This window comes from Stigmatopora nigra, chromosome 2, assembly GCF_051989575.1.
Source record: "Stigmatopora nigra isolate UIUO_SnigA chromosome 2, RoL_Snig_1.1, whole genome shotgun sequence".
NCBI classification, from domain to species: Eukaryota; Metazoa; Chordata; class Actinopteri; order Syngnathiformes; family Syngnathidae; genus Stigmatopora; species Stigmatopora nigra.
In genome coordinates, this window is record NC_135509.1 from 6,400,242 (window position 1) to 6,412,588 (window position 12,347).

Sequence of the window (12,347 nt, forward strand, 5' to 3'; positions counted from 1 at the left end):
GCTGAAGATGAAACCTATCAGTCAACACTACAGGTCTAAAACCTCACAAAAATAAAGGGAAAATATCTGGAAATAAAGAGCCAGAAGCATAAACAGATGGAAATACACAAGAGTAAAAAAATTCAGATAGAAAGGCCAACTCATAACCACATTTGGGCATCAGGGACACAACAGAATTGAAGGAATTTGAACAGGAAAATCATTAATTCTGTATTTCTACACAGTGTACACAATTGTGCATATTTATTTTAAATGAGACTACAATTTGGATGTTGCATTAGATAATGACCAAAAGGCTATTGACTGAAAACCATGTTTTCAAGATGATTTGTTGCATTAAAGTAAGTAGGACAACCAAATTTCATCATCCAGCAGCAATGTTTTTGTCTAAGTAACTTGAATTAATGTCAGATGAAAAACGGGCATCAAGAGCCGGATGAGATCGGTGAAATAAGTTTCCCTTTGTTTTTCCCTCTGGAAAAAAAGCTGTACGGTGAACACAATAATTGTGTTGAAAATTGAAAATTGCCAATTTGTCAGTTCATACATTGCAAAACATGTAATTTATCTAGAGTATGTATGTTACCCTACATCCACTATAGCATGTTTTCAACATAACTTTGTAGCGTCATACTCTATTAAAGATTTACGCAGGCTCAGCAGAATTCTTAATAATTATATAACAAAAAATAATTGCTTGATTTGTCATGCTTTCATTTGCCGCCATCAGTACTAAACAGTTTCCAAGAAAAGCTTGGCATTGACACAGTTTCAGCCTGAGAGAACTCATTTCCAAGCATTACAACGCAACACGAAGCGCAACGGAGAAAGGAATCAATGGAAGAAAAACTGTCAAATCTTTCATTAGCTATTTCTCTAGGACATGGGAGGTTGATTTTTATGTCAAGATGATTTTCATGTCAGTAGTGTATATGAGCGGCTCAACTGTCAGACTGTAACAACTTTGGCCTGGGGTTTTGGAAACCCACATCAATTATCTGCAAGACTGAGCAAAAGGATAGGATAGGACGCTTATGAAGGGTAGTGATTCTGTGTGCCAGTCCACACAGGAAACTTTTAGGATTTTCTGAAGGGGAAATAAAACTACGTGGATTCAAAATGACGAGTTCTGAAAATATAATGAGAAAGAAAACTTACCCCATCCAAAAGAGTGTTTGCTAAGTGGTTGCGTGGATCCTTCCGTAAAGGAAACTCTAAATTATCTACATGGAAGATTGCATTGTCTCTGTCAATCATGAATACTTCATTTTTTCCATTGACCACCATCATGTACCTGTTGGGAAGAGAGTGGAATAATAGTACTTGGCTGTATTGTATTGAAGAGTCACAAATATTTTCTATGATATGTATTAGAAACATGTTGTCTGCAGATAAAGATGCAGCACAAGAAGCACATTTTTCAGGGAAATTTGATCCTTTGAGTAAAAATCATCACATACAATGCCACCTATCTGATAATTATGCAATTATTTTCTGGATAATCACATCTATAAATTATATTGCAGAGAATATGCCAATGTCATAGTAACAAAATGAATCTCCCAATACTTAAAACATAATTCCTATAGTGTAACCAGGACTAATTACTTAAAATTAGTTCCTATTCCAGTTGTTACTACCTCCAGCAATTGACTCAAAATGGAATTAAGAATTAAGAACGTGCAACTAAGCTGTTGTGAGAATGAACTGTCACAGTAGAACTGATTAGACTAAACCTGTTTCATTATTGTTAAAGAGTAAGGTGGCTCCATTTCACACCTCTTACTAAACCCCATTCGTATTCCAAATCAGTCTGCTGCTCTTTAACAAAAGAAAATCCTATGTGGTAAATATACGCGGATTAACTCAAAAGTAACAATGAAAGAATATTTTTTGACTACCAATGCCCTCCAAAATAGAGTCTAATTACTTTCCTCCTTCAACAGTTAAGGGGATTTTTGGCGTGGAAATTAGAAGGAAACCTTCAAGGTATTTATTTATATGTCAAGAGAATAGAGAATGTTGCAATATATAGTACATTTGGGAAAACATAGTGACCTACAAATATAGATTTTAAATGGAATCTATCCCGATGATAAAGATGGCAGATACCTGCTGTTTCTCTCTATCATTTCCACAGAGGGATACAATTGGTAAATATTCTGTCAATGCCAAGTGAGGAATTTGACAAACTCCAAGTGATCAAATCCTACAATAAAATATATTTAATCATGCTTTGACTTATGTAGAAGACATCTTGAGTGATGAATGTTGGTTACCCAGTGGAACAATGGTAAAGATAGTCTCAAAAATAACCTTTATATCTGATTGAAATATATATTTTTTTGTTGAATACGTCTTATTTTCCGGCTGAAGAGACATTTTTTTAATTAAAAGTTCGACACAATGTTTTTGCAGTGCAATATCATAGCGACAGGGATTATTCCTTTTCTTATGAAGGAAATGATCAACTCAAAATTAAAAACTTTTGTATTAATTTAAGATGGATGAATCACTCCATTTAAGTTTCCTAGTTTTTCCTTTTCACCACAAAAGAGTGATTCTTCATTGACTATCACCGTTCAAACATTTTGAAAAGTAAGGAGGAGGATGTTGAGGAATTTTGAGGACAAGGAATGATGGAAAAAGACTTTCATCATTTCCCAAGGATTTAGTATTGTAAAAAAAAACAGAACACGTATTTAAAGTAGTTGCATTGCACTGGTTTAAAATACAAATGGATGACTTTGGTAAAATATTTCTTCAGTCACACATATGAAGGGAGGAATATTCATAATCTCTTGTTTACCAGAAATTTAATAAATGTACAGATAATCAAATATTAATTTAGTTGTTTGGGTACACACTGAAGTAGAAGTAGACAGGCCCTGCAGGGATCTAAAGTTGTCCTTAAATGCAATTAAAAAGCTAATTTTTAATCAGAATTTCAACTTCTAATTCTAATTGCAAAAATCACACAAGTAAATAGCATGATAAAAGCTAGAGGGGCTTTTTAGTCAAATATTTGCAGGGAAAACTGATCAAATAAGGCTTGTAGGAAATGCCACAAAAAACATGTGCAGTTAAAAAGGCTCACATATAGAGGTAAGACTCATCGACTGTCCAACTCTTCTGGAAACAGCAGAGATGAAAAAGAAAAAAAATGTAGGAGGGTAAAAAGGAAAAAATAGTATCTTGGAAGCACTGGCCAGATATAGCTGTTCTTTTAAAGAGGTGCTTGAGGTGGGAGTAGAAACATGATCGAAACATCTAAAAGACTATAAAACGCTACAGACTGTGTTCAGCAAGAGGGTTGAGAAGCAAATATTAGAAACCTACTGATAAATCATTACTCACAACAGCAGATAGGTCTTTGGATGCAGATTTGTCAAAATGCACCTATCTACTCTATCTGAAAGTCTTAAAGAGGGAATGTGCAGTATCAAATCAAACCACAAATAGGTATGCAGTGAGTAGAAGGTCTTCCTCTCTTGTCTAATTGGGCTAGTTAGCCTGAGTTAACCCTGCCATATTCAGAAGACAGCGACGAGAACCCATTAATGTCTTCTAACTCCCGGTGGTCCGCTTTATTACACATTCACCTTATTCCCATCAGTCAACCTACAAAGACATGACACCAGATGACAGCGAACTAGGCGTCCAACCATGGAAATATTCAAACGGTTGCAATTAAACTCTGTTTAATCACTTGTGTTCGTCCCTTTTCCATTCTACCCGTTAGCTTGAGCCCCAATTCAACAGCACGTAGTCCACTTATATAATGAGGCACAGACTACCATTGTGTCATCCCCTCTGGTAAGTCCAGTGCCACAACTGACAGATGAGCACCAAGGGAGGCCTAAGATCTAAAAGCTTTGTTCATCATTACCAGTGAATCAATGTGAATAGCTACTCTTTTATGCTTGTTTTCCACAAAGTGGTTTGAATTTTTTTTCAATCGACGGGGCTAACTTGTCCACTTAGGGATGGGAAGTTGGGATATGGGGTAAATAATGTCACCTTATACATCATACACAGCATATAAATTCTCAGGCAATGGAACTCCATTCAAGAAACTATAACAGAGTAAACACCATTGGGTTGATGTTAAAGTAGCTGTGCACAGAAAATGCTTCCACAATAAAAAAAAAAGTTGAAAATTGGGTGAATATTGTCATTTCAAGAACTGCCACACTTATATGCTTATATACAAAAAGACTAGTATTATAGGGTGTGCATATTTATGTAACCAGCGCCCCTCAACTTATTTGTGGAGGGATGATTTATTCCCAAGATACTATATGTGCAGACCTTTTACATCATTATTTCTGTGACTGCTGAGTAATAACTTGTATTTCATTCAGCTTTTAAAGTGGCTCTTGCATTAATGGAGTTATTCTTGTGTTTTTCTTTGAAAGTGCCGGAGGGAAATCAGGTCACAGGCAAAGAGCAGAGCATATTTTGAGGAGACAGCTGAAAATCTTCAGACAATACTAACATCCGAAGCTCAAATGCGTCCATCAATCCAATAGACCAGTTTTCTGTTTCTCTAGTTGAAAGTTAAAGCCAATAGTGAGATTGAGTGAAGTCATTAAAAATTCACAAGCAGACTGCATATTTCACCAGGGTGTGTGAAACAGACAATTCTAATTGTGAAAAACAAAACAAAACAATAAGTTCTTCTGGAAAAATAAGAGTTACATAACATTGGGGAAAAAGCCATTCCACTACTTTATGAGACAGAAAACAACTAATTATTAGCAGTACATCTTCCTGGTAGATTATCAGGCAGTTGTTTGGACCTGCGGCAAGATCCAAATATCCATTTTCTCTAAGGTACTACAACAACCATCCCAAGGGTAGTTAGCTTTCTAAAGGACCATAATTAAGCAGAAATCACATCAACACCATCTTCACTCAACATAGCTAGATTACCATAACTAATGAATATTTGAGTAAACAGTGTTTTTTTTTTGATGATTTGTTTTCTTTCAGCATAAGCAAAAACTTAAAGACCTTTTAGAAAGGGAGAGAAGCCTATAGTGTGGTAGTTTCTGAAGCCGAAAAGATATTTTGCAACATCATCTCTGTGTTATATACTTTAAAAAGTACTTTTTTGAAATGATCAATGTTGCCAAACTACTCTCATGGCTGCTGCATGTCAAATTACCTATTCTCAAGCATAGCAAATATTGCTTTCACACGGTCTAGAAGGATTTGAGCAAAAAGAAACTGTGATATTTTAGAAGTGAAGTAGTTTCAAATTCAGTATTATAAAGACTCACCGTGTTCCATCAGCTTTCCAACTGACTTTGTAGGGATGCTTCTTCAGGAAGCCAAGGTTTTGCCGATCCATTGATACAGGCTGAGCCCCAGGAAAACCAGATCTGTGGCCAAAAAGAAAATACCATGTTGACTGCAATGATTATATCATGTTGTAGCTACAACCTAAAAATATAATATTTACTGATTTGAGCCATGCTTCATGTGAGGCAATCAATTTGCTTGTATGTATTTGTAACAACAGTCTCGTAACTGCTTTGCTCAATTTGATTGGTCACAAAGAGACAACATAATAAGCAATAAGCAATGTGTATAAAACCAGAACTAACAGAATGTAGCTCAATGTAATACAGTAAAATTACCATCCCGAATATACAAAACTACTCAAGTACAAGTGAAATGTTGCAATTGAGACTAGTCTAACAGGTACAATTTATGCCAAAAAGTATTAACTTGTTAATTACATAACTCTTCAAGATTATTCGATTAATAATGATGAACAAGGAAAGTAAAATATATTGATACAGTAGATGTGTAACTACATTTGAAGAGTAGTTTGATATCATGCAGCAAGCAACACATCCAGGTAAAAATAGGAGCGATTAGAAAATGGAGCTTGTGTTGACTGTTCCTGCTGTTCAGACAGAGCTGACTCTAAGCTATTTCATTAAAAAGCTGCAGCTGCAGTTTTTTTTTCATAAGAAAATCTATTCCTGACTATCTCGCCTGTTTCAAAGTGTCAGGATCGGGGGAACAAAAAAAAAAGAGGGTGACTTCAGAGAAATCAGCCTCTCACAATACACCCACATATGCAAATGAATGCACACACCTTTTCCCAGTGGGGCAGGAGGAGAACAAAAGAACGTACTGTACTTACTTGTTCCACTCGGCCATCTCTTGACACATTCTTTGAATCTCCCCCAGTTTTGGTTGTGTGGTCAACTGTGCGACACCTTTAACCGCGACACCTTCGAGGAATACAGCCCCCTGGGAGGAAGAATTGGAAAAAAATCGGTGTTGGAATTAGAAAAAAAACAGTCCCTCCTACACAAAAATATGTGAAGGTACTTTTCGCACAGTTAAAAGTGTTTTCTGAACAGTTGTTCTTAGCTGTGTTGACAAGTGTCTGGAAAGATATATTTTTTAATCCTACCTCTGCACATCACATCCTTACATGAATTATTTATTAATTCAACCTAATAAACCTGCTTCTCTGCTTTGAGATGCCACCTCTTACTGCATTGGCAAAGAAAATGCTAGATTCAAAATATCATTCAAGTGTATATATCTAGTGGTTGGAATGGAGGTTAAAATCTCAGTTAAGACAGTTTTGGCATTTTCACTTTCTCTCTATACCAAGTGATGATTTTTTTTTAACTGTGATATGCTTCCACTTTTTCATGCAATTCATAAGGTAGATTTAAGTGCATGCTTTATACTTTGAACATGTAATACCGTAGCTGCAGGGAAAGTGTTTGATGCCCTTTTCAGATTAAATCCATTTATAAATCAGTGTGTGTAATTTCTCACAAAGATATTGCATACTGTGAGTGAATGATCAGATGTCTAAGATGTGGATATTAAGATGGGGATATCAAAATGTTAATGTACTACAAAACAGTCCTATAAATGTGGGCCGTTGAATTAAACTGAGACACACTGTGTTAATGAGGCTACATAAATTATATCATAAACTCAATTAATAAATTCCAGTTTGCCAAAATGTTTTACACATTAAGAAAGGGTGATCTATTTTTTGTCCAATACCATAACTAATATCAGGATATCAGATTGTTGTTCATTTGCATGTAAGCATATTTTGGATGTTTTGTAAATGAAGAACATTATAAAAAAGAAATCAATTGATTCCTTTGGGGCTAGATTTCCACATTATTATCTTAAAAGGTGTAACACAAGTTATCAAAGCAGATGTGGAGATTTTACTTCTCAGAGTTACTTGGCCACCAAAAAATTCCACTAAGATTAAGAAGGCAATTCAACAATGTCCAAGAAACTCCACTCCTTAATGACGCCGGAGCAAGCCAGAGTGCAAACTGCAGCTCCGCCCGCCAGCTTGCGCCCTCCAAAATTGGATGCTGTTGCACAAGTGTGCACTTGAAGCAATTGGATTTGTCTTAGCACTGGTTGTCAAAACACTTAAGGATTGACCATTTCCTTTCAAAATATTTTTTTCTTTAAGTGTTTTTATCTTATTACAACTTACAGTGGAGTGCAAGAGAGAATGTTGTTAATGTTGAAAAAGAAATGTAATCGTAAACTCAGTGCTTGTTTTTTTTTTCCAGAATGAAAAGCGTGGGTTATTGTATTTAACCAATAAAACTAAAAAAAGAATCTACTGTAATGGAGTGTCTATTGATTTATACACATACACAGACGTCCTACCAGTTTTAACTTCTCCTTCTTTCGTTTGCCAGGTGCTGACCCGGACGAGCTAGGCCCGGACTCTTGACCAACTGCATTTCCATCATCATCCACCTCCCTGTCGTCATCATCAAAACACCACTCGGGCAGCGTTGGGGGTGCCGGTGCGTCTTCCTCGTCCCCATAGCGACGGAAAAGCTCTTTGAGGTAGTCACCCTTATAGATTCCAGGGGCCCGGGCCTGGGCAAAAGCTGCAACGGCTGCTTCAACACTGATAAGGGTAAATCCAGGTGGGATTATCATTTCAAACTTGCATGCTGACCATATTCTGCACAATTTGCTGTTTTAGATTTTGAAATTAAATCAAATGTTGTCATGATTGACATAAATGGACACTCTAAATTACCCCTAGGTATGGGTGTGAGTGTGCATAGCCTCTTGCTCAGAGGTGGCTGGGATTGGCTCCAGCACCCCCTGTCACCCTAATGAGGATAAAGCGGTTCAGAAAATTGGGATGAGACATTTAGTATCAGTTAATTTGAAGAATGACTATGCAATTACTACTAATTGCAATAGCTTTGGAGAATACATAAAGAGTGGGGGAGCTATCAGCATGCAAGGAGTTCATCGTTTTGTCATATTATCTTGCAACACACAGGATGAGCTTAATGCTTGGGGAATATTCATTACACAGGAAGTAGTGGGAGGTGGGAGGGCGTAATCAGCCTCCATGTCTACAGCACCTTCCAGGCATTCTTGTCTTCTCAGACAATCTGCCCCACCTCTATGTAAAGCCCCAAGCCCCAAACTCCAAACCCACCCACCATGATCAGTCACTGTGACGCATTAAACATCTCTGGCATGAGAGTGATAAGCTCTGCTAACTGTTAAGCTTTCTGTGCCTTTGTCGATCGGTGGTTGAAATGATGTGTTGATCCCATCCGACATTTAGTAACAATTGGGACAAGAACTGATTAAGATCTGCTAAAGGAATTGAATTGCAAAACAATATTTGGTTGAATTTTTAACTCAAGAAAATTTGGAGGTACTAATTGTGGAAGAATGTTCAATTGGTATATTTGCTATTGAAACTATGATAAATATTCTCATTTAGTCTGACTTCTACCAGCTTACAAAATGAAGTCCCAAAAGTATTTTAAAAATCATCTAACCTCCATTCTAAACGGCCTTATTTCACCATCAAAATAAAACTGTTTAAAACCTGGTTCAAACTTTACATTTTGACTGTATGGTAACATAAATGGTTCATAACAATTGTACGGGGTTGAGTTATTAAATAGATTACGAAGTGGGTGAACACACACAGGGCTACTACAACAGTGGGAAAGCATAAGACATCGACAAAAGCAATAAAAAAGTAATTATTAATAACTATTTATAAAAGCCATACATACATAGTGAGAACTGCATCAGTTTCAGTTGAAATGCTTTCTCTCCTCTATTTCATTCCTCTCTCAACCACTTAAATGTACTAATAGATCATTTGTTGTGCAAAAAATGTATACTGCTGTGCCACTTCTGTTAATTTGATACTTGAATGTTGCAGCACGAACTGAAGCATTTCAGATTTGTGAGGTATTTATAATGACAATAAATCTAGTAGGGGAAACCTATAACATCCCTATACATTTGATAAGCTACAGAGAGCCTTACCTCCAATCCATCTTCTCCACCAGGTAAGCACATATCAAAAAGCCTGTTCGATTGAACCCATGAGTACAGTGGACACCTTTAAGACACCAGAAAACATCAGTCAATTAAAAAGAGGTCCCATTATTTAGAATGAATAATGATGAAATAGAAATAAATAATAATAAAATTAAAAAAAAGACTACAACTAGCGCAGTAATCCTACAATGTGAGCGCAATAGAGTATTAAATTCAGCCTACGAATGCATCCTATAAACAAAACCACTGAATGGCTCTGTAAACAGGAGAAAGAGAGCCCCCATCTGTTAGATAACTAAAAGTGCAATTTTCACAGCTTATTGATTCCGTTATCTCAATACACCTCCTCTCTTTAGGATCCATGAAGGTGTTTCGGCACTGCGTTGCCGGTCCCGACACTCAATAGTCGCAATGTCTTGTTCACCCCTGCACCCACTTTACTGGCAATCCCTTTCTTTCACTTATAAAAACACAATCTCTACGCAACACCTCGGTCATAATATGCTGCAGGTGTCATGCATCTAATGGTAGCAACCCAGAATCGCCATGTGGGAGATAATATTTCCTACTACCAAGCATATTGTTATTAAAAAATATGGTGGTGATTAAACATTTGGAAAAGGCTACCGCTATTTAATAGAATTTAGAATTCCCCATGGCCACTTTTAAGTGGCCCTACTGATTAAATATATGTAGCTAAGATGGTGAATAATATATGAAATTAAACTGTTCCCTGAAGTCGAACCAAATATATTGGAATATTACCTATTAGGTCTGAAGAATTCTTCTCTATGAAGTGTTCACACAGACGGATGAACATAGCAGTCGTCTCCTTGGAAGGGCATTCTCCATGGCTTAAGAAATGGGAGGATAGTAAAAGTTGAGTAAAATTACTGTAATGAACAATTCAGAGTATTTGAGAAATGAAACAAGCACGTTTTGGGTGCCCTACGATTGATTGACAGCCAATTCAGGATGTCACCCTCTTACTACCCAAAATTGACTGGGATAGGCTCCACCAACCCCCACGACCCTTGTGAGGATAAGTGGTGCAAAGAATGACTGTCACTTACCCTTTACACGGTTGCTTAACATATTTGATTCCTTCCTTTTCAATGTCGTTGCGGTCGTAAAAGCGTGTCGTGTTTGTCAAATCCACCAGCAAACCCATTTTTACCTAAAGAGGGGTAAAAAAAATAGATTGATGATTAGTTTTGAATGCAGCAGACAAATAGAGATTTAAAGCAAAGTTTACATTTAAACTCTTCAAGTAGTTGGAGAGCATGTTTGGATAAAACCGGTTTTCCTCTGCAACTTGGTCATCGTATCTCGGACCCAGCATGGTTTTCATTGGTAAGAATTTACCTAGAGAAAATGGAAAAAAAATGGTAGGAAATTGTTCATAAAATGTTAAGTTTGCAAGTTTTTGGCAGGCATACAAGTTAAAATATGTCCATAATTCTGAATATGAAAGGTTGTTTGCCTAAAGCGTGCCCTGCAACTATTTCAGCCTCACAGCTGTGTGGTCTTGGGTTCAAGGCCAGGTCGGTCCATCTGTGTGGAGTTTGCATGTTCTCCCTGCGTGGGTTTCCTCCGGGTACTCCAGTTTCCTCCCACATTTCAAAAACATGCACGATAGGCTGATTGGACACTGTAAATTACCCCTCAGTATGGGTGTGAATGTGCATGTTGTCCTTTTACTCGTGTCCTGCAATTGGCTGGCCACAGATTCAGGGTGTCCTCCACCTCTCGCCTGGAGACAGCTGGGATTGGCTCCAGCACCCCTCATGGCCCCCCAGAAAATGAGATCAAATGAGACAATTCAGTGCATCCAGACTCTCACCTGAATTACAGGAGAGGATTTTTTGTTTGCTATTACAACATGGTGTCAACCTTTCAAAACAGTTACACCTCATACATGGATCTTAGTGGAAAACATTTGATCTTAAAAATAAATATTATTCGCCTATTTAGGAAACCATCCATAAAATGCGCATGCGCAGACTTGGTTTGTTTTGACACGTGACAGATGGACGACACTGCGGCGTACTCATGGCAACTGTTCTTATTTTTGAAAATCGGTCATAGCAGAACACAACAAAACCCCAAACACTGTGAATTAGCATCCGTTGGTCCATACATTTATGATTTTGTAGTTATTCATGCACTCTCCAAATCTCCTATGTTTACTAAACGCAACACACGCTAACGCTAGCATGTTGTGATGCTAACATGCAATGACACATGCAGGTTGTTCAAGTACTTTGTGAAGTAAATCTACAGTATACTCCCTGCATGTTGATGCAAACTAAAGCCAATAAAACATAAAGTGTGCATGCGTGGCTGCAAGTAACACGAAATATGCACTGTAAATGAAACTAGTAAATGTAATTGGAGCTCAGCTATCTCACCTGCCACTGGTTGTCCTCTTCTGGGGCAATTTCGCCAACGTGGTGGTGGTCCCGTGTGTGACATAGTTAGCCCCCAGTCCAACGTTTTTCGGAAGACACGTCGAAAAGAAGTACAATGATCGGAGGCGTATGCACTGTCGTATCACCTTAATCCGCGGGTCGTGGCTCACCCAAACACCGCTGATTCAAGGCCCATTAGCCGCCAATTTAGCTGATTTCAATATATCGTTGAAAAATACGCTCATCGGACATTTATAGACATTTATTTTTGTTCACCAAACCTCGCGCCTTAATTGGTACCCGATCAGCAAACATATTGACTATCCAAATGTAAGCATGGTAGCATGGTCAGGCTAAATAAACAAGCTGAGCTTCTCATTCATGCTCCATCTGGGTGCAAGTGTTGCATTCCGGTGTCACTCGGAAATGTTGGACTCCCTTCTCTTTGACGTTTTTACTGTCTGTGATAATACAAATACGGTATTTCGTCGTTTGGGTGTATTCAAGTTATAGTCTCTATTGCCTTTGATGTTACTATTAGTTGTTATTTAATTGGTGTTTGAGCATATTGTGGATGTGGTT

The 12,347-nt window shown here is 37.5% G+C and overlaps 1 protein-coding gene across 2 annotated transcripts in view; it reads right to left on the minus strand.

Moving 5' to 3' along the window:
• rngtt (RNA guanylyltransferase and 5'-phosphatase) overlaps window positions 1-12,175 on the minus strand; it is a 43,472-nt gene extending 31,297 nt beyond the window's left edge. For both annotated transcript variants that reach the window (XR_013324974.1, XM_077710809.1), the window contains exons 1-9: window positions 11,766-12,175; window positions 10,610-10,719; window positions 10,428-10,531; window positions 10,120-10,208; window positions 9,340-9,415; window positions 7,687-7,936; window positions 6,161-6,270; window positions 5,286-5,387; window positions 1,159-1,294 (exon numbers count right to left, since the gene is read on the minus strand). Coding sequence is in view for 1 of the 2 variants with exons in the window: in XM_077710809.1 (XP_077566935.1) it covers window positions 1,159-1,294; window positions 5,286-5,387; window positions 6,161-6,270; window positions 7,687-7,936; window positions 9,340-9,415; window positions 10,120-10,208; window positions 10,428-10,531; window positions 10,610-10,719; window positions 11,766-11,829 (1,041 nt within the window). In the remaining variant the exon portion in view is untranslated. The remainder of the gene's footprint in view (window positions 1-1,158; window positions 1,295-5,285; window positions 5,388-6,160; window positions 6,271-7,686; window positions 7,937-9,339; window positions 9,416-10,119; window positions 10,209-10,427; window positions 10,532-10,609; window positions 10,720-11,765) is intronic.
• Window positions 12,176-12,347: the final 172 nt, after the last annotated feature.